This window comes from Heterodontus francisci, chromosome 7, assembly GCF_036365525.1.
Source record: "Heterodontus francisci isolate sHetFra1 chromosome 7, sHetFra1.hap1, whole genome shotgun sequence".
Classification (NCBI taxonomy): Eukaryota; Metazoa; Chordata; class Chondrichthyes; order Heterodontiformes; family Heterodontidae; genus Heterodontus; species Heterodontus francisci.
The window spans coordinates 106,453,067-106,476,498 of record NC_090377.1 but is presented as its reverse complement, the minus strand read 5'-3'; the positions used below and the strand labels follow the sequence as shown (position 1 = coordinate 106,476,498).

The following is a 23,432-nucleotide window of genomic DNA, read 5'->3' as shown; positions in this document are numbered from 1 at the left end:
AAAACTTAAACAACCTTTTGAAAAGGAAACAGTGACTACTCCTAAAGTCATACGTGGCTGCTATACGTAATATCCACATGGACCTATATGATCCATAACATTGAACTATGAGGACCAACTTAGCTCAATATGAGAAACATTTCTACAAATGCACAAAGAACAAAACGTTCTGAGATTCTTTGATCTCCTATTAAGTGTATACGAGCATCATATCAACAGCATTGGGTCATGATAACAAGGGCACTTTGCCTAGTTCTGGCAGTGTCAATATCAAATATGCACCAGTATAAGGACACTTCCTAAAGCACCAGTGTGACACTTTTCAAGTCTTGATACCTTTCATGTCTCACGTTTAACTATCAATGCTTTTGCCATTTTAAGGAAAAGGTCGCTCTTAAGAGAAAGGCAGTCATGGGTAATGACGGGAAAAAGATTAAAACTCAAACCATGTGCTCAAAAACAGACAGAGCAGAATGGGCTGAAATGCTCCTTCTCATCTCTCCATTCTAAATGACAGGGTTACATATTTTTAGTGCACATATTCTCATCAGAATCAGCAAATTTATACCATGTTAGGAGTATGTTTAAGAACTACCACAGTGAATATTGTGCAGTACTATATTAATGTGCTAGCATTGGCAGTGGCTATGGAGCATGTATCTAGAATTCAGCCAGTGAAGTAACTTGGTGTAAAATGTACAGATTGTCCAACCTCAGTCTTGGTTAGGCCATTCTTACAGTCTCGAAAATATTCTGTCATTTTCTCTTGCATAAATTTGAGTCAGCCAAATCATTCATAGTTTACCAAACAATTTTACCTTCAGTAGGAGGAATTGGTTCCTCTACCACAAACACTGGTCTAACTTTAGATAGTAGCTCTTGTTGAATATTTTGCAATTCCCGGAAGTCTCTCAGTTTCAAAACAGAATCAGGATTAGACACTATCTGTTGTAACTCCGATGTGTCTGCACCCTTGGCTCCGATAGCAATGGGCACTATACCAGCCTGTTTCACTGCATCTGCTGCCTGTCCAACATCATCTCTGGATTTCCCAGCTGTGATGAGCACCAAGATTTGTGAAGCTCCAGCATCTCTTCTGCTCCCTGCAGATGGACTGAAGACATTCTTTGTGACATAGTCCAGTGCAGCACCAGTGTTCAGGGATCTTCCTGTTTTAAATTTCAGCTTTTTTATTGCATCCAAAATTTCATCTTTAGTTGAATAAGTATTGAGGCCAAATTCAAGTCTTGGGTCAGAACTGTATTGTACCACAGCAACTTGATCTTTGTCAGGTCCAACATCGAGCTCTGGGATTACTTTCTTAAGAAACTCACGGACTAGAGGAAATGATCTTCCCATTCCAACAGAGCCATCGAATAGGAAGACAATATCTCTCTTCCTGGCTGAAGAAATTCAAAATAAAATGATTATAGAAAAATACAATATAAATATTTGAGAAAAGAGTCAAGTTGTATATTGAGGAAATATCAGGCTGATTTTCACAGAACCCCGATGTCGGGGTCGTGGCGGGGGTTGGGGGCCGGGAATGCCTCTGGGAGAGGTCCACCACGCACCCTAATACCAGGAAAGCCCAGCCCAATTTTGCCAGCGGCGGTGAGACCTCGTGGTAGCTGCCCCTACGTCGGTGATGGGACTGCTATTTAAATATTTAAATTAATTAAAATGAATTAATTAATGAGACCTACGTTCCCGGCATCTGTCCCGGTGCGATGTTTGTGCCACTGGCCAGCACTCCCGCCTTTGGATCCCCGTCCGTGTAACCGAGACAGAACACTGGTGGTGAGGGGGTAGGAGGTAAGATCCTCAGTGTGGTGGGTGGGGTCGGAGCAGGGTCAATGTTATATCATTGATGGAGGGGATGGTGGGAAGGATTATAGATTAAAGTATATGTACTTTGCGGGGGGATGTTCAGGTGAACAAGGTAAGTATTTTGTGGGGGGGAGAGGGCAAATAATTAATTTCATTGTTATTGGGGGAGTGGGAGAGGGCCGAATAAATGTACTTAAATTTTTTAATGAAATGTTTCTTTAAATATTGAAATTGAATGGTAAGGCTCGAAGCACTTTAAAAATGCTGGGAATGGACAGTCCGTCCCCTCCACATCATCTAGGGGCGGTGGTGAGACAGTCCAAGTTGGCTATTTAAATGAGCCGCCGCAGGGAAGATTACGGCGGCTCCACGACCTGCGGCCCACATGACGGGCTGCCATTGTTTTCGCCCGCCGCTGATTTTGGCGCCAGCAGTATAAATTTCAACCCATTAAGTGAATGTTTACAGAAAACTCTGTCGTTCAACCTCATTAGAATTTTATACTGTACATTTGAGATCATATCATTATACCTTCGAAACATGTATTGCTGATATTAGTGGCTGAAGAGTTAACCTATTTATATGATATTCCTTTCTTTGCTATTTTAGCACAGATGTTTCTCCATTTAAAGTAAATGGGTTGATGTCCATGTAAATACATTGAACAGAGGTATGTCCCATGAACACGGTTAGCTTTCTTCTGCTAATATTCCGAATAGTAATTTCCAAGCTTATCACTTTGCAAGTGGATTATGAAGAACTAAAGAGATATTTTGATATATACAATTTTGGACATCTTGGCTACATTTCTATGAAGGTTGTCCTCATTTCTCAACAATAGCTTTGGCAGCAGAACCCTCAGTTCTTGGATTACTGAAGGACAGCTAGCACAGATTTGTAAAAGGCAAGTTTAAAAAACGTAATACATTTCTTTGAGGAAATAATGGAACGTGCGCATAACCTATGAATGAAAAAAATGCGGTGCTCCTAATGTAGAACTTAATGCAACAGGAACATTCATTGGAATTTTGGACAGGCAGCCAAGGCATAATAGTTGATAAACAGGAAGTATTAGATAGGCTGTCTGTACTTAATGTTAAGTCACCAAGACTGGATGAGATTTCTCCAAGGGTATTGAGGAAAGTTCAGGTGGAAATTGTGCAGGCACTGGCCACAATCTTCCAAACCTCCATCGATACAGGGGTGGTGCCAGAGGACTGGAGAATTGCATATGTTACACCTTTGCTCAAGAAAGGCTGGAAGGATGAGCCCAGCAACTACGGGCCTGTCAGTTTAACCTCGGTGGCAGCAAAGCTTTTAAAAACAATAATTTGGGATAAAGGTAGCAGTAACTTGGACAAATGTGGATTATTTAAGGAAAGCCATCATAGATTTATGAAGGACAAATTATGTTTAACTAACTTGCTTGAGCTTTTTGATGAGGTAACAGAGAGGGTTGATGAGGGCAATGTGGTTGATGTCGTGGACATGGACTTCTAAAAGACATTTGATAACATTCCACGTAACAGGCTTGTCAGAAAAGTTAGAGCATATGGAAAAAAAGGGACAGCAGCAGTATGGATACAAAGTTGGCTGAGTGACAGGGAACAGAGCAGTGGTGAATGGTTGTTTTTCAGACTGGAGGAAGGTTCACAGTGGGGGTCCCCAGGGGTCAGTGTTAGGAAATCTGCTTTTCTTGATTTATATTAATGACCTAGACTTGGGTTCTCAGGGCAAAATTTCAAAATTTGTAAATAACAAAAAACCTGGAAATATCGTGAACTCTAGGGAGGATAGTGATAAACATCAAGAGGATATAGACAGGCTGGTGGAATGGGTGGACAAGTGACAAATGAAATTTAATGCAGAAAAGTGTGAACTGATTCATTTTGGTAGGAAGATCGAGGACAGGCAATATAAAGTAAAGGGTACAATTCTAAAGGGGATGCAGGAGCAGAGGGACCTGGGAGTATATGTGTACAAATCATTGAAGGTGGCAGGGCTGGTTAAGGAAGCAGTTGATAAAGCATACGGGAGCCTGGGCTTTATAAGTATGGGTATAGTGCACAAAAGCAAGGAAGCTATGCTACACTTGTATAAAACCCTGTTTCAGCCTTCATTGGAGAATTGTGACCAGTTCTGCGCACCATACTTTATTTTTATTTTATTTTTTTCATTTAGATATACAGTACTGAAACAGGCCCTTCGGCCCATCGAGTCTGTGCCGAACAACAACCACCCATTTATACTAACCCTACAGTAATCCCATACTTCCTACCTACACTAGGGGCAATATATAATGGCCAATTTACCTATCAACCTGCAAGTCTTTGGCTGTGGGAGGAAACCGGAGCACCCGGTGAAAACCCACGCGGTCACAAGGAGAACTTGCAAACTCCGCACAGACCGTACCCGGAATCGAACCCGGGTCCCTGGGACTGTGAGGCTGCGGTGCGAACCACTGCGCCACTGTGCCGCCGTCCACTGTGCCGCCCTGAAGGAAGGATGTGAAGGCATTAGAGAGGGTCCAGTAAAGATTCACGAGAATGGTTCCAGGGATGAGAAACGTCAATAACCTGGATAGATTGGAGAAGCTGGGGCTGTTCTCCCTGGAGAAGAGAAGATTAAGAGGAGATTTGATAGAGGTTTTCTAAATTATGAGTGGTCTGGACAGAGTAGATAGGGAGAAACGGTTGCTGCTGGAAGAATGATCCAGAACCAGAGGTCACCAATTTAAATTGATTGGCAGAAGAAGCAATGGCGGCATGAGGAAATTAATTTTACATAGTCAGTGCTTAGGATCTGAAATGCACTGCCTGAGAGTGTGATGGAGGTAGATTCAATCATGGCTTTCAAAAGAAAATTGGACAAAAGTTTCTGCTTTTACAGACAGTGCCACAGACACGACAAGCCAAATGGCCTCCGTCTGTGCTACAACCATTTTATAAAGATGAATGCACCCATCTCACAGCTTACTAATCAGGTACACTATCATGCTTGCATGAAATTAGTTTGGTTCCCCTGTCTTTGAAGCTATTTGCCAGGATGGATCCATCATAAATTCTCTCCCGATGCCCCACGATTGGTTGTCAAAGAAGATTTTTGAGTTGCTGCGAAGGGTCTGGATTCTGGCAGCACTGGAATAAAGTTCCTAAAATCTGCTATCATGGGGAGTGACTCTCCTCAAGGTGGTGATGCAGTATTAGATTTCTAAACTTTATCCAAGTTTCAAGTTGACTTCATCCGAAATGATCAGTGTCTGAAGTCAGACAACAAATTACTGAAACACCTCCCAATCCCCTGCCTCTCCATTCTTGTGTAGTATTTTTGACAGGCTCCAGAATATTTGACAAGTGTGTAAAAATAGTTTGTAAATGTACTAAAACTACTAATATTGCAGTAATAGCTGTAAAAAAGCAATAAACACAATTCAGGTACCTTCTGCAGGAGGAACAGTTTCCTCTTCGGTTCTTATTGTTGATTCTACAATAGTAACTGTTGGAACGGTCAGTGTTGTCAATGGTATTATCATCTGATTCTCTATATCTGACAGAGAGTGGAATTCCTTTACATTGAAGATCAAACTTGGGTCAATTGCAATCTCTTCGAGCTGTGCTGGGTCTGAATGCTTGACTCCTACAGCGAAGGTCATTACCGCAGCTCGCTTCAATGCATCTGCTGATGCTTCCACATCATCACTGGACCTTCCACCAGTAACAAGCACCAAAAACTGAGGGACATTTTCTTTTATTCGACTTCCTGCAGAACTAGTAAAATAGTATTTAATGGCAAAGTCCAATGCTGAACCAGTGTTGACTGTTGTCCCCCCTCTCAGGCTGAGGCTTCTGATATGAGACAGAAGTTCATTTTCTGATGAGTAAGTGTTTAGATAGAACTCAGCTTCTGTGTCATCACTGTACTGTGCCAGACCGACTCGCACCTTGTCACTTCCAATGGCCAAGTTCTGAATTATTCTTGTCATAAAATCACGGACAAAGGGCAAATTTGTGTTTCCAACATTGTTTGATCCATCAATAAGGAACACGATGTCTCTTTCGCTCATTTCCATTGGTAGAACTGAAAATAAATTCACATCAGGTCATACAAAGTACTTAGAAATTAAGTAACACTTGGTAAATCTGTTTTCACTGGCAGGTTAAAATGTAATCAGATTTTACAAAATTCCCCAAATTCTACAACAAATAGGATTTTAATAACTGATGTTTCCTCGGTGCTTCTCTGGCCTCCAGGGAGGACCAGCACAAAACCAGATCCATTGATCACAAAGAAAAGTTGCCTCAAGTTAGAGAAGACCTACTAAAACTTCGTAGTTTTTGAAAAGGAAACAGTGACTACTCCTATAGTCATACGTGGCTGCTATACGTAATATCCACATGGACCTATATGATCCATAACATTGAACTATGAGGACCAACTTAGCTCAATATGAGAAACATTTCTACAAATGCACAAAGAACAAAACGTTCTGAGATTCTTTGATCTCCTATTCAGTGTATACGAGCATCATGTCAACAGCATTGGGTCATGATAACAAGGGCACTTTGCCTAGTTCTGGCAGTGTCAATATCAAATATGCACCAGTATAAGGACACTTCCTAAAGCACCAGTGTGACACTTTTCAAGTCTTGATACCTTTCATGTCTCACGTTTAACTATCAATGCTTTTGCCATTTTAAGGAAATGTTCGCTCTTAAGAGAAAGGCAGTCATGGGTAATGACAGGAAAAAGATTAAAACTCAAACCATGTGCTCAAAAACAGACAGAGCAGAATGGGCTGAAATGCTCCTTCTCATCTCTACATTCTAAATGACAGGGTTACATATTTTTAGTGCACATATTCTCATCAGAATCAGCAAATTTATACCATGTTAGGAGTATGTTTAAGAACGACCACAGTGTATATTGTGCAGTACTATATTAATGTGCTAGCATTGGCAGTGGCTATGGAGCATGTATCTAGAATTCAGCCAGTGAAGTAACTTGGTGTAAAATGTACAGATTGTCCAACCTCAGTCTTGGTTAGGCCATTCTTACAGTCTCGAAAATATTCTGTCATTTTCTCCTGCATAAATTTGAGTCAGCCAAATCATTCATAGTTTACCAAACAATTTTACCTTCAGTAGGAGGAATTGGTTCCTTTACCACAGACACTGGTCTAACTTTAGATAGTAGCTCTTGTTGAATATTTTGCAATTCCCGGAAGTCTCTCAGTTTCAAAACAGAATCAGGATTAGACACTATCTGTTGTAGCTCCGATGTGTCTGCACCCTTGGCTCCGATAGCAATGGGCACTATACCAGCCTGTTTCACTGCATCTGCTGCCTGTCCAACATCATCTCTGGATTTCCCAGCTGTGATGAGCACCAGGATTTGTGAAGCTCCAGCATCTCTTCTGCTCCCTGCAGATGGATTGAAGACATTCTTTGTGACATAGTCCAGTGCAGCACCAGTGTTCAGGGATCTTCCTGTTTTAAATTTCAGCTTTTTTATTGCATCCAAAATTTCATCTTTAGTTGAATAAGTATTGAGGCCAAATTCAAGTCTTGGGTCAGAACTGTATTGTACCACTGCAACTTGATCTTTGTCAGGTCCAATATCGAGCTCTGGGATTACTTTCTTAAGAAACTCACGGACTAGAGGAAATGATCTTCCCATTCCAACAGAGCCATCGAATAGGAAGACAATATCTCTCTTCCTGGCTGAAGAAATTCAAAATAAAATGATTATAGAAAAATACAATATAAATATTTGAGAAAAGAGTCATGTTGTATATTGAGGAAATATCAGGTTGATTTTCACAGAACCCCGATGTCGGGGTCGTGGCGGGGGTTGGGGGCCGGGAATGCCTCTGGGAGAGGTCCACCACGCACCCTAATACCAGGAAAGCCCAGCCCGATTTTGCCAGCGGCGGTGAGACCTCGTGGTAGCTGCCCCTACGTCGGTGATGGGACTGCTATTTAAATATTTAAATTAATTAAAATGAATTAATTAATGAGACCTACGTTCCCGGCATCTGTCCCGGTGCGATGTTTGTGCCACTGGCCAGCACTCCCGCCTTTGGATCCCCGTCCGTGTAACCGAGACAGAACACTGGTGGTGAGGGGGTAGGAGGTAAGATCCTCAGTGTGGTGGGTGGGGTCGGAGCAGGGTCAATGTTATATCATTGATGGAGGGGATGGTGGGAAGGATTATAGATTAAAGTATATGTACTTTGCGGGGGGATGTTCAGGTGAACAAGGTAAGTATTTTGTGGGGGGGAGAGGGCAAATAATTAATTTCATTGTTATTGGGGGAGTGGGAGAGGGCCGAATAAATGTACTTAAATTTTTTAATGAAATGTTTCTTTAAATATTGAAATTGAATGGTAGGGCTCGAAGCACTTTAAAAATGCTGGGAATGGACAGCCCGTCCCCTCCACATCATCTGGGGGCGGTGGTGGGACAGTCCAAATTGGCTATTTAAATGAGCCGCCACAGGGAAGATTACGGCGGCTCCACGACCTGCGGCCCACATGACGGGCTGCCATTGTTTTCGCCCGCCGCTGATTTTGGCGCCAGCAGTATAAATTTCAACCCATTTAGTGAATATTTACAGAAAACTCTGTCGTTCACCCTCATTAGAATTTTATAGTGTACGTTTGAGACCATATCATGATACCTTCGAAACATGTATTGCTGATATTAGTGGCTGAAGAGTTAACCTATTTATATGATATTCCTTTCTTTGCTATTTTAGCACAGATTTTTCTCCACTTAAAGTAAATGGGTTGATGTCCATGTAAATACATTGAACAGAGGTATGTCCCATGAACACGGTAAACTTTCCTCTGCTAATATTCCGAATAGTAATTTCCAAGCTTATCACTTTGCAAGTGGATTATGAAGAACTAAAGAGATATTTTGATATATACAATTTTGGACATCTTGGCTACATTTCTATGAAGGTTGTCCTCATTTCTCAACAATAGCTTTGGCAGCAGAACCCTCAGTTCTTGGATTACTGAAGGACAGCTAGCACAGATTTGTAAAAGGCAAGTTTAAAAAACGTAATACATTTCTTTGAGGAAATAATGGAACGTGCGCATAACCTATGAATGAAATAAATGTGGTGCTCCTAATGTAGAACTTAATGCAACAGGAACATTCATTGGAATTTTGGACAGGCAGCCAAGGCATAATAGTTGATAAACAGGAATTAGAATTAGAACATTACAGCGCAGTACAGGCCCTTCGGCCCTCGATGTTGCGCCGACCTGTGAAACCATCTGAACTACACTATTCCATTTTCATCCATACGTCTATCCAATGACCACTTAAATGCCCTTAAAGTTGGCGAGTCTACTACTGCTGCAGGCAGGGCGTTCCACACCCCTACTACTCTCTGAGTAAAGAAACTACCTCTGACATCTGTCCTATATCTATCACCCCTCAACTTAAAGCTATGTCCCCTCGTGTTTGCCATCACCATCCGAGGAAAAAGACTCTCACTATCCACCCTATCTAACCCTCTGATTATCTTATATGTCTCTATTAAGTCACCTCTCCTCCTCCTTCTCTCCAACGAAAACAACCTCAAGTCCCTCAGCCTTTCCTCGTAAGACCTTCCCTCCATACCAGGCAACATCCTAGTAAATCTCCTCTGCACACTTTCCATAGCTTCCACATCCTTCCTATAATGCGGTGACCAGAACTGCACGCAATACTCCAGGTGCGGTCTCACCATAGTTTTGTACAGCTGCATCATGACCTCGTGGCTCCGAAACTCGATCCCCCTACTAATAAAGGCTAACACACCATATGCCTTCTTAACAGCCCTATTAACCTGGGTAGCAACCTTCAGGGATTTATGCACCTGGACACCAAGATCTCTCTGTTCATCTACACTACCAAGAATCTTCCCATTAGCCCAGTACTCTGCATTCCTGTTACTCCTTCCAAAGTGAATCACCTCGCACTTTTCCGCATTAAACTCCATTTGCCATCTCTCAGCCCAGCTCTGCAGCCTATCTATGTCCCTCTGTACCCTACAACATCCTTCGGCACTATCCACAACTCCACCGACCTTAGTGTCATCCGCAAATTTACTAACCCACCCTTCTACACTCTCTTCCAGGTCATTTATAAAAATGACAAACAGCAATGGCCCCAAAACAGATCCTTGCGGTACACCACTCGTAACTAAACTCCAGGATGAACATTTGCCATCAACCACCACCCTCTGTCTTCTTTCAGCTAGCCAATTTCTGATCCAAAGCTCTAAATCACCTTCAACCCCATACTTCCGTATTTTCTGCAATAGCCTACCGTGGGGAACCTTATCAAACGCCTTACTGAAATCCATATACACCACATCCACTGCTTTACCCTCATCCACCTGTTTGGTCACCTTCTCGAAAAACTCAATAAGGTTTGTGAGGCACGACCTACCCGTCACAAAACCGTGCTGACTATCGCTAATGAACTTATTCTTTTCAAGATGATTATAAATCCTGTCTCTTATACCCTTTTCCAACATTTTACCCACAACCGAAGTTAGGCTCACAGGTCTATAATTACCAGGGCTGTCTCTACTCCCCTTCTTGAACAAGGGGACAACATTTGCTATCCTCCAGTCTTCCGGCACTATTCCTGTCGACAATGACGACATAAAGATCAAGGACAAAGGCTCTGCAATCTCCTCCCTAGCTTCCCAGAGAATCCTAGGATAAATCCCATCTGGCCCAGGGGACTTATCTATTTTCATACTTTCCAAAATTGATAACACCTCCTCCTTGTGAACCTCAATCCCATCTAGCCTAGTAGCCTGAATCTCAGTATTCTCCTCGACAACATTTTCTTTCTCTACTGTAAATACTGACGAAAAATATTAATTTAACACTTCCCCTATCTCCTCTGATTCCACACACAACTTCCCACTACTATCCTTGATTGGCCCTAATCTAACTCTAGTCATTCTTTTACAGGAAGTATTAGATAGGCTGTCTGTACTTAATGTTAAGTCACCAAGACTGGATGAGATGTCTCCAAGGGTATTGAGGAAAGTTCAGGTGGAAATTGTGCAGGCACTGGCCACAATCTTCCAAACCTCCATCGATACAGGGGTGGTGCCAGAGGACTGGAGAATTGCATATGTTACACCTTTGCTCAAGAAAGGCTGGAAGGAGGAGCCCAGCAACTACGGGCCTGTCAGGTTAACCTCGGTGGCAGCAAAGCTTTTAAAAACAATAATTTGGGATAAAGGTAACAGTAACTTGGACAAATGTGGATTAATTAAGGAAAGCCAGCATAGATTTATGAAGGACAAATTATGTTTAACTAACTTGCTTGAGCTTTTTGATGAGGTAACAGAGAGGGTTGATGAGGGCAATGTGGTTGATGTCGTGGACATGGACTTCTAAAAGACATTTGATAACATTCCACGTAACAGGCTTGTCAGAAAAGTTAGAGCATATGGAAAAAAAGGGACAGCAGCAGTATGGATACAAAGTTGGTTGAGTGACAGGAAACAGAGCAGTGGTGAATGGTTGTTTTTCAGACTGGAGGAAGGTTCACAGTGGGGGTCCCCAGGGGTCAGTGTTAGGAAATCTGCTTTTCTTGATTTATATTAATGACCTAGACTTGGGTTCTCAGGGCAAAATTTCAAAATTTGTAAATAACAAAAAACCTGGAAATTTCGTGAACTCTAGGGAGGATAGTGATAAACTTCAAGAGGATATAGACAGGCTGGTGGAATGGGCGGACAAGTGACAAATGAAATTTAATTCAGAAAAGTGTGAACTGATTCATTTTGGTAGGAAGATCGAGGACAGGCAATATAAAATAAAGGGTACAATTCTAAAGGGGATGCAGGAGCAGAGGGACCTGGGAGTATATGTGTACAAATCATTGAAGGTGGCAGGGCAGTTTGTGGAAGCGGCTAATAAAACATGCAGGATCCTGGGCTATATAAGTATGGGTATAGAGCACAAAAACAAGGAAGCTGTGATAAACCTGTATAAAACCCTGTTTCAGCCTTAAATGGAGCATTGTGCCCAGTTCTGCGCATCACACTTTCGGAAGGATGTGAAGGCATTAGAGAGGGTGTAGAAAAGAGTTACGAGAAGGGTCCAGTGATGAGGAATATCATTTAAGTAGATAGACTGGAGAAGCTGGGGCTCTTCTCCCTGGGGAAGAGACGATTAAGAGGAGATTTGACAAATGTTTTCTAAATTATCAGAGGTCTGGACAGAGCAGATAGGGAGAAACGGTTGCTGTTGGTAAAGGGATCCAGAACCAGAGGGCACCAATTTAAATTGATTGGCAAAAGAAGCAATGGCGGCATGAGGAAACAAATTTTACATGGCGAGTGGTTAGGATCTGAAATGCGCTGCCTGAGAGTGTGATGGAGGTAGATTCAATCTTGGCTTTCAAAAGAAAATTGGACAATTATTTCTGCTTTTACAGACAGTGCCACAGACACGACAAGCCAAATGGCCTCCATCTGTGCTACAACCATTCTATAAAGATGAATGCAACCATCTCACAGCTTACTAATCAGGTACACTATCATGCTTGACAGAAATTCAGTTTGGTTCCCCTGTCTTTGAAGCTATTTGCCAGGATGGATCCATCATAAATTCTCTCCCGATGCCCCAAGATTGGTTGTCAAAGAAGATCTGTGAGTTGCTGGGAAGGGTCTGGATTCTAGCAGCACTGGAATAAAGTTCCTAAAATCTGCTATCATGGTGAGTGATTCTCCTCATCAAGGTGATGATGCAGTATTAGATTTCTAAACTTTATCCAAGTTTCAAGTTGACTTCATCCGAAATGCTCAGTGTTCTGGAGTCAGGCAACAAATTACTGAAACACCTCCCAATCCCCTGCCTCTCCATTCTTGTGTAGTATTTTTGACAGACTCTAGAATATTTGACAAGTGTGTAAAAATAGTTTGTAAATATACTAAAACTACTAATATTGCAGCAATTGCTGAAAAAAAGCAATAAACACAATTCAGGTACCTTCTGCAGGAGGAACAGTTTCCTCTTCGGTTCTTTTTGTTGATTCTACAATAGTTACTGTTGGAACGGTCAGTGTTGTCAATGGTACTATCATCTGATTCTCTATATCTGACAGTGAGTGGAATTCCTTTACATTGAAGATCAAACTTGGGTCAATTGCAATCTCTTCTAGCTGTGCTGGGTCTGAATGCTTGACTCCTACAGCGAAGGTCATTACCGCAGCTCGCTTCAATGCATCTGCTGGTGCTTCCACATCATCACTGGACCTTCCACCAGTAACAAGCACCAAAAACTGAGGGACATTTTCTTTTATTCGACTTCCTGCAGAACTAGTAAAATAGTATTTAATGGCAAAGTCCAATGCTGAACCAGTGTTGACTGTTGTCCCCCCTCTCAGGCTGAGGCTTCTGATATGAGACAGAAGTTCATTTTCTGATGAGTAAGTGTTTAGATAGAACTCAACTTCTGTGTCATCACTGTACTGTGCCAGACCGACTCGCACCTTGTCACTTCCAATGGCCAAGTTCTGAATTATTCTTGTCATAAAATCACGGACAAAGGGCAAATTTATGTTTCCAACATTGTTTGATCCATCAATAAGGAACACGATGTCTCTTTCGCTCATTTCCATTGGTAGAACTGAAAATAAATTCACATCAGGTCATACAAAGTACTTAGAAATTAAGTAACACTTGGTAAATCTGTTTTCACTGGCAGGTTAAAATGTAATCAGATTTTACAAAATTCCCCAAATTCTACAACAAATAGGATTTTAATAACTGATATAAAAGCAAAATACTGCGGATGCTGGAAATCTGAAACAAAAACAAGAAATGCTGGATTCACTCAGCAGGTCTGGCAGCATCTGTGGAAAGAGAAGCAGAGTTAACGTTTCGGGTCACTGACCCGAAACGTTAACTCTGCTTCTCTTTCCACAGATGCTGCCAGACCTGCTGAGTGAATCCAGCATTTCTTGTTTTTGTTTTAATAACTGATGTTTCCTCGGTGCTTCTCTGGCCTCCAGGGAGGACCAGCACAAAACCAGATCCATTGATCACAAAGAAAAGTTGCCTCAAGTTAGAAAAGACCGACTCAAACTTAAACAACCTTTTGAAAAGGAAACAGTGACTACTCCTATCGTCGTAAGTGGCTGCTATACGTAATATCCACATGGATCTATATGATCCATAACATTGAACTATGAGGACCAACTAAGTTCAATATGAGAAACATTTCTACAAATGCACAAAGAACAAAACGTTCTGAGATTCTTTGATCTCCTATTCAGTGTATACGAGCATCATGTCAACAGCATTGGGTCAATGATAACAAGGGCACTTTGCCTAGTTCTGGCAGTGTCCATATCAAATATGCACCAGTAGAAGGGTACTTCCCAAGGCACCAATGTGACACTTTTCAAGTCTTGATACCTTTCATGTCTCACGTTTAACTATTCCTGTTTTTGCCAGTTTAAGGAAAAGTTCGATCTTAAGAGAAAGGCAGTCATGGGTAATGGTGGGAAAAAGATGAAAAATTGTTCAAACCATTTGCTGAAACATGGGCTGAGCTGAATGGGCTGAAATGCTCCTTCTCATCTCTACATTCTAAATGACAGGGTTACATATTTTTAGTGCACCTATTCTCATCAGAATCAGCAAAATTATACCATGTTAGGAGTATGTTTAAGAATTACCACAGTGTATATTGTGCACTATTGTAATAATGACATTGGCAGTGACTACGGAGTATGTATATAGTGAAGTAACTTGGTGTAAAATGTACAGATTGTCCAACCTCAGTCTTGGTTAGGCCATTCTTACAGTCTCGAAAATATTCTGTCATTTTCTCCTGCATAAATTTGAGTCAACCAAATCATTCATAGTTTACCATATTTTTAGTGCACATATTTTCATCAGAATCAGCAAAATTATACCATGTTAGGAGTATGATTAAGAACTACCACAGTGTATATTGTGCAGTACTATATTAATGTGCTGGCATTGGCAGTGGCTATGGAGCATGTATCTAGAATTCAGCCAGTGAAGTAACTTGGTGTAAAATGTACAGATTGTCTAACCTCAGTCTTGGTTAGGCCATTCTTACAGTCTCGAAAATATTCTGTCATTTTCTCCTGCATAAATTTGAGTCAACCAAATCATTCATAGTTTACCAAACAATTTTACCTTCAGTAGGAGGAATTGGTTCCTCTACCACAAACACTGGTCTAACTTTAGATAGTAGCTCTTGTTGAATAGTTTGCAATTCCCGGAAGTCTCTCAGTTTCAAAACAGAATCAGGATTAGACACTATCTGTTGTAGCTCCGATGTGTCTGCACCCTTGGCTCCGATAGCAATGGGCACTATACCAGCCTGTTTCACTGCATCTGCTGCCTGTCCAACATCATCTCTGGATTTCCCAGCTGTGATGAGCACCAGGATTTGTGAAGCTCCAGCATCTCTTCTGCTCCCTGCAGATGGATTGAAGACATTCTTTGTGACATAGTCCAGTGCAGCACCAGTGTTCAGGGATCTTCCTGTTTTAAATTTCAGCTTTTTTATTGCATCCAAAGCTTCATCTTTAGTTGAATAAGTATTGAGGCCAAATTCAAGTCTTGGGTCAGAACTGTATTGTATCACAGCAACTTGATCTTTGTCAGGTCCAATATCGAGCTCCAGGATTACTTTCTTAAGAAATTCACGGACATGAAGAAATGATTTTCCCATTCCAGCAGAGCCATCGAATAGGAAGACAATATCTCTCTTTTTAGCTGTTGAAATTGAATATAAACATAGATGTATAAGATCAAAGCATACCCCTAACATTAGATGTCTCACACAGGATGTAAACATTTGTCCTGTTATTAACGGTTTTGAAATTTCCAGTGGTAACATGATACATTTTTTTAGTGGGGTTATGGGCTTATCCAAGATCCTTTTTCCTCGCCATCATTTGTTTTCCCCACTGCCTTGCTGCTATAATGATGTCTATACTTTTCCTTCCCGCTACCTTGTGCCCCACCCCCACTCATTCACTTGCACCCCTACTCCTCGTCAGTTCCCTTCCTATTTACTAACATTTCCCCTTTGCTCAACCTGCTTAACCACTAGATCTACCACCATATGGTTAACAGTGAACTATCCCTTAAATCCCTGTCCAAACGTTCTATTCCAGGGATGGGTAGCAAAAAGTCATATCCCCTCACTTATATCATCAACCTGTTGCTCTCGTTCCCCTCCCCTCCATTTCCCTCAAAGGGAACTTTGTTTACAGAAACAGCTTGTTTTTGGGAAGAAAATTAAATTAGAATGGGGACAATGTTCTGTCTGTGTGACACTATATCTGTGATTCTTTTTTTCTCCCTCAGTCTCACAAATATCAGCAATTAGAGCATTTCCATTTTCAACAAATCACAGGTAAGATAATTAGAGACTTTAAGTTTGCTTTGAAATTCAGCACTTTTTGAGAAATGAATTAAAATTAGGATGAGGTAAGTGCAGAATTTTCCCAGCCAGAGATGGAAGCGATTCCGGTGCGTGTGGGCGGGACATCCTGGAAAATGATGTGGGGTCGGGATCCCAACATCATTCTGCCCTCTTCCAGCTTTTCTTGGGCTGTCTAAGTCCTGTGGGAAACCCCCATTTGATCTGGCGGGAAAGCAATTGAGAAGATCACAAAGGCAATTAGGAGCCTTTTTTAATCACGAGTTCCTTCTTTCCCAACAATATACTGCTTCCATGTTGTGTCTGCACCTTGCCATGGTCACTGAGGTGAGTGCATAGTGGTAAGAGCTTCTTCAGTGAAACTGACAAGCTCGGAAGGCTTTGATCAGTTGCACTGAAGTGCTCCAGCCCTGGCCAGGTGAGAGACTGCTGTTCAAAGCACTTCTTCTCTCAGAGAGTGCTATCACTGTTTTATAGGTGATTGCCAACTTCTTGGAAGGCACTTCACCTGTCTCGCACTTCATTCAACTTCAGCTGGGCTTCCTTATTGCCAGCTTTCAACAGGGCATGGGAGTAGATTATGCAGCTCCACCTTCCACCTCTGCTGAGGGACAACAGCAGAGGCTACACCACTGCCAACAGCTCCAGCAGCAGCAGGAGCAAGACCAGCAGCAGCACCTGATGCTTTCTCCTTAACCGCATGCTCCTCCACTGGACAGAGGGGATGAACACCATGATTCAGTTCATAGGAGGCAATACCCCAAAACAGAGTTTACAGGCAAAGGATCAGATCTCTCGACATGTCTGAGCACCAGTGCCTCAGGAAGCTCAGGCTGTAATGTCAAGTCACTGCTGACATATGCAGCCTCCTGGAACAAGATGTATTTCCAGAGGCTGATAAGGTACCTGTCACTGGAGGGCCACTCCCCAGGTCTCTGCCTTTTGCCAAGTTGTCTGCTCTCTTCTCCTGCAAGGAGAGAAAGCAGAGAGGTGTGAATGTTCATAATGGCTTGTGTGGAGAGGAGGGAGGACGCCATTTGTGGAAGGTGATGGTGAGGCACAGGTGCCAGAGGGCAATGGGCTGAGGGTGAGTTTGAATGTTGGTTGTTTGGATGGAGATGTGAGGTGTCTGCAGAGAGAGGAATGAGCGGAACTGTAAGGTGTGGAGGGATAGGGGGTGTGAATGATCCTCAACCCCGGACTGGGTCTCCGATCTTGCAGTGGTGTCAAAGACTGGGGATGTGGCAGGGTAGGGGATGTGAATGATCCTCAACCCTGGATAGGGTCTCCTATCCTTCACTGACATCAAAGACTGGGGATGTGGAGGGGTAGGGGGTGTGAATGATCCACAACCCCGGACGGGGGTCTCCTATCCTGCAGTTGTGACAAAGGGCAAATTTGTGTTTCCAACATTGTCTGATCCATCAATAAGGAACACGATGTCTCTCCCGTTTATTTCCATTGGTAGGACTGGAAAAAAATACACATCAGGTCATACAAAGTACCTAAAAATTAAATAACACCTGGTAAACAAATGTAGTCAGTTTTTACAAAATTTCCTAAATTTTACAACAAATAGCATTTTAATATCTGATGTTTCCTCTGTGCTTCTCCAGCCTCCAGGAAAGATCATCAAAAAACCAAATCCATTCATCACAAAGAAAAGTTGCCTCAAGTTAGGGAAGACCAAAGAAAACGTAAACAAACTTTTGAAAAGAAAACCGTGACTACTCTTCTAGTCGCAGTTTCTGGTATATGTAATATCCAAATGGACCTGATTAGATCCATAGGATTGAGCTATGAGGACCAACTAAGCTCAATATGAGAAACATTTCTACAAATGCACAAAGCTTCCTCAGACCATTGCCTCTCCTAAACACTGAACATGAATATCCTGCCAACAGCATAAGCTAATATTATCTTTAGCACTTTGCCTAGTTCTGCCAGTGTCCATATCAAATATGCCCTAGTCAGAAGGATACTTCCTAAGGCACCAGTTTGACATTGTGCTTCTAGCCAACAGCATAGCCTTATACTTTTCCCATTTCCGGCAAATAGCCCAATAATACAACGATGCTTTAATATAAATTAATAGCGTGGAAAAGTGTTTGGTGGAAACAAATGCAAAAGGGAAAATATTACATGCATTTTACTTCTGTTGAGTTCTGGGAGTAGAAAGACAAAGCATTTTCTTTCTTATTTTGAATCTAGAATTCAGTCCATTCAGTCAATCTTTCATTGCATGTTCTCCTACATAAATTGAGTTAAACAAAACAATCACATTTTATCAAAGATTTTTACCTTGAGTTACAACAATTGGTTCTTCAATCACAAACACTGGTCTAATTTTAGATAGTAGCTCTTGTTGAATAGTTTGCAATTCCTGGAAGTCTCTCAGTTTCAAAACAGAATCAGCATTGGACACTATCTGTTGTAGCTCCGATGTGTCTGCACCCTTGGCTCCGATAGCAATGGGCACTATACCAGCCTGTTTCACTGCATCTGCTGCCTGTCCAACATCATCTCTGGATTTCCCAGCTGTGATGAGCACCAGGATTTGTGAAGCTCCAGCATCTCTTCTGCTCTCTGCAGATGGATTGAAGACATTCTTTGTGACATAGTCCAGTGCAGCACCAGTGTTCAGGGATCTTCCTGTTTTAAATTTCAGCTTTTTTATTGCATCCAAAACTTCATCTTTAGTTGAATAAGTATTGAGGCCAAATTCAAGTCTTGGGTCAGAACTGTATTGTACCACAGCAACTTGATCTTTGTCAGGTCCAATATCGAGCTCCTGGATTACTTTCTTAAGAAACTCACGGACTAGAGGAAATGATCTTCCCATTCCAGCAGAGCCATCAATTAGGAAGACAATGTCACTCTTCCTGGCTGAAGAAACTGAACATAAACATAAATGTCAAAATGATATCAATAATATTATTAAAAATTTTATACAGAATGTAGAATTTTGACAAGTTTTATTTCAGTTTTTGGTTTTCAATTCCTATTCTGTCTCAACTATTAGATTACAACACTATAGACTGCAACAGTTATACTGATGCTACTCTGTGAGATTGCTCAATATTGTGTCACTAGAAGCAATGTTGCACAATGGACCCATACTTATTAGATAATGGACTGAAAGTGTTTAATCTCAGTTCACAGAGGACCTTTGTAGCCGAGAGCAAAAGAGTTTTATCCCATCTATCTCAGCTGGAATTGATGACGATCCTTAGTGTATAACTAGAAATATTTTCTTAGCATCCTTTCTCGAATGTGGCTTTGTAATTTAAATTCCTTTATCCACATGTCTACTACATCATTTGCTTGTACGAGGCTTTTTCTTTGGTTACCTGCTCACTGCTCTCTGGATCGCAAGATGTACTGGTCCCAGCCCATCCGCTTTGATTTCCACCTGCCTACTTAATTTTCTGTCTGGCATTTGGCTTTCATGATTCCATATATCATCCGCCTCCCCTACCCCATCCTTGGGCCTCAAAGACCCTGTGGGCCTGACCATTTTGCTGGTCTCCGCAGCCTGTCACAGACATTCCACTGATCTTCCTTCATCTCCCATCCACCCTGCTGCTTTATGTGGCTTTTCCACAGTTATTTGGAGGTCCTAGCTGCCATGTTTCTCTTTGCAGCCTCTTCAGCATTTCTTTCCAACCAACCAAAAATAACTGTTTCACCACCTGACTGGTCAAGGCCCAGGTTCCTTTTACTAATTGTGGTAGACAGACAGAGTTGGCACCAAAAAAGAGATTGATAACATAGATGCAGATGTTGTGGAAGCTACAGAAAGATGGAACATATTCAGGGAAGAGATTGAGATAAAGAGAAATATATGGGAACAAAAATGGGGCAAAAAGTCTGGTAGCTGGAAGGTAGCAAACAATTGGAGCAGTGAGATGGAGAAATGAGGGGAGAAGGTTGAGGAAGAGACAGGCCAAGAAGGAGGCAAATGTGGGAGCAGAGACGAGGGACACATAGATAGTTGGCAGAGATTGATGGTAGAAAGAGACATCAACAAGTGAGAGAAATTGGATAAGAGAAATTGGATGACAGAGAGAGACAGATAGATGAGAAGGACAGAGTAAGAAAGAGAGACAAGGACCAGGGAGATGAGATTTATCATGAATAACGTTATGAAAGATCTACTAATATGACTAAGAAATAGACTAGCATTTGATGACAAATTGCCTATTGCTTGTTCTCTGGGCTGCTCAATGCCAACCACAGACTTTCCTAATGCCTGCACATCCCTTTCCTCACCAATTTCCTTCAGATACTTGTCCATCAGGTGTCAGCCTTGTGAAATGGTCGCACTCTTGCCTCTAAGTCAGAAGGTGGGTGGGGGTGGTTGGGGGGGTGGGGGGGGGGGGGGGGGGAGTGCAAGGGGAAGGGGGTATAAGAATAAAAGGTTTTATGTCACTTGACTGAATTTAAAAACTTGACCAAATTTTACACCAGCAACAAAAACCACTAGTTGGTGAAGAAAAATCACACTTTGAAGCCATGGAATGTCTAGCCAGAGGCCCAGGGTCATACAATTAGAGTTAAACACAACAGATGACCATGCTTCAAAGCTGTGTTAACCTCAGTGAAACCTCATGATTCAATAATTTTGATAAGAAATAAAACTGGATACAAAGAACCTGGAGATAGAAGTCAGTTTCAGAGGGTAGAGAAAAAGGTTGTCGATTTAACTGCCTTAAGTAGTGTAAAATTTACCTGAAAGCTTCAAGAAACTGACACAAGCTGGCATTGATCGATGATGTCAGAGTCTGTCTTCATTAAAATGCAGAGAAGACTAACTCCACAAGAAGCTATGTTTATTCTCTATGCTTTGTTAGATTAACTCTTTTTAATTCACCAAGCAACAACTTGCAATTTGAGGGATTCTGATTGTTTAATTATTCTGGTGATTCTGGAAAGTGTGACCAGGAAAAAAGTTTAAGAAAAGTGTACAACATCAGGGCGGGCTCTAAAACCATGGGGTGAACAAAGAATTAGACATCACATTGGGGAATTGTAGCTTAAGGTGGATATGACAGGACAATAAGACCCTGTCAATGGAACATCCGTACCCACCTTGAAAAGTATAAAGATCATTATAAAGAATGATTTGGTGCTGCAGCCGAGCAACTTGGTCAGTTGCTGAAGAGTACAATCAACCGGAGGTGACTGCTCACTGGGTGATCGTACGTATAACATCTTGACCATATTTGTGACTAACAGGTATATTGTATTGCTAACTGGTATTCCTACCAAACCTAGTAAAGACATTAGTGTTTAATTTGGCCTTTGAGTGTTGTCTTATTATTTCTCATAATTCTCACATCCGAATTGTAGAGTAACATGTTAAGTGTAGAAGGTTACGTCTTACAGGAGTTCAAGTCGTACTTCAGAGACTTGAGTACACAATCTTTCAGTTGAGATTTTAAATGAGCCCTGTCTCTCCTGTAGGTGGATGGCAAAATCCCACAGTAGTTTTTCCAGTGTTCTAGCCAATATTTATCCTTCAAACAGCACCACTAAAACAGATTATCTTGACAAATGTCTTATTGCTGTTTATGAGACCAGTATGTTGGCCAGTATGTTCTCGGTCCAACATGAACCTACTGCCATCAGTCTTGATCTTTCCTACCACTCAATCCTGAGGTTCTCACCCTCTGACAGAACTAACTGCCTTTGCCTGATAGTCATTCTGTGCCTTCTGTTGATCTAGGCCTCTACCAGAATTTGCCCAATCTCAATCTTGGCTTATGAGCAAAGCATTGGAGATACATTAGTGATAATCAAGTCTTTTTTGTGGATGCCATTAATTATTTTACAGGAGAATAAAGATAATATATAAGTATATTAACACCATGAATAATGCACTAAGAATTGAATTAAGTACAATTCAAATACCTTCGGTACTGGTAACCAGTGGCCCTTGGATAGGTATTGTTGCCTCTTCAATAGGTACCGATTGAACACGCAGCCTTTGTAATGATGTCATCACCTTTTCTTGCATGTCTGATAGAAAATTGAAATCTCTTACATTGAAAGCCAAACTGGGTTCGAAAGCCACCTCTTTTAGTTGTGCTGGGTCTGTATTCCTGGCTCCAACAGTCAAGGTTATTATAGCAGCTCGCTTCAATGCATCTGCAGATGGTTTGATGTCATCACCAGACCTCCCACCAGTAATGAGCACTAAAAACTGGGGAACACCTTCCTCTCTTCTGCTGCCTGCAGATCTGGTAAAGTGATATCTGAGGACAAAGTCCAGTGCTTTGCCAGTGTTGAGTGTCATGCCACCTTTAAATCTGAGTGCCCTCAGAAGAGACAGAACTTCATCCTTTCTTGAGTAGGTGTTTAGATAAAACTCAGTTTCTGCAGTATTGCTGTACAGTACCAACCCAACTCGCACTCTGTCACTTCCAATATTGAAGTTCTCAATTATTCTTGTGATAAAGTCAAGGACATATGGTAGATTTGAATTCCCAATATAATCTGATTCATCAATCAGAAACACAATGTCTCTCCTGTTCTCGATTTCAGATGTAACTAGAAAAAATACAGATACAAATATATACTAAGTTATATAAAACCCATAGAAATTGCATCAAATCAGAAAAATTCTTACTTCCACTGGTGGCTCATTCCAATGATAAGCATATAAGTCGACCACGATTCGATATTTTCTGACTCAACTCAGTGCAACTGGGCTCCCAGTATACCTCCATCCTGTTCCTCCTGAGTTGGTGCTTAATGCACTCGTAATGCTATTAGGAACATAGGAACAGGAATAGTGCATTCAGCCCCTTGAGTCCATTCTGCCATTCCATTAGATCATGGTTAATCTGTACCTCAAATTCACTTACCTGCCTTTGATCCATATCCCTTGATACCCTTACCAAATAAAAAAAACTGTCAATTTCAGTCTTGAAAATTTTTAATTGATGCAGCATCCACAGACTTTTGGGCAGCAAGCTCCGCATTTCCACCGTACTTGTGTGAAAAAGTGCTCCCTGATTTCACATCTAAACGGTCCAATCTAATTTTAAGATTATGTCTGCATGGTCTGGATTCCATATCAGCGGAAATAGCTTCTTTATATCTCTTCTTTGGAACCTTATTTCATGCCGTTAGAAGTTTA

General features: G+C 41.6%; 1 protein-coding gene across 1 annotated transcript in view; it reads right to left on the bottom strand.

Moving 5' to 3' along the window:
- col6a3 (collagen, type VI, alpha 3) overlaps positions 1-23,432 on the bottom strand; it is a 355,278-nt gene that overhangs the window by 150,164 nt on the left and 181,682 nt on the right. Inside the window, exons 47-53 of the mRNA XM_068036295.1 lie at positions 22,202-22,840; positions 18,590-19,183; positions 15,031-15,615; positions 12,848-13,486; positions 6,966-7,550; positions 5,269-5,907; positions 819-1,403 (exon numbers count right to left, since the gene is read on the bottom strand). Coding sequence (XP_067892396.1) covers positions 819-1,403; positions 5,269-5,907; positions 6,966-7,550; positions 12,848-13,486; positions 15,031-15,615; positions 18,590-19,183; positions 22,202-22,840 — 4,266 coding nt within the window. The remainder of the gene's footprint in view (positions 1-818; positions 1,404-5,268; positions 5,908-6,965; positions 7,551-12,847; positions 13,487-15,030; positions 15,616-18,589; positions 19,184-22,201; positions 22,841-23,432) is intronic.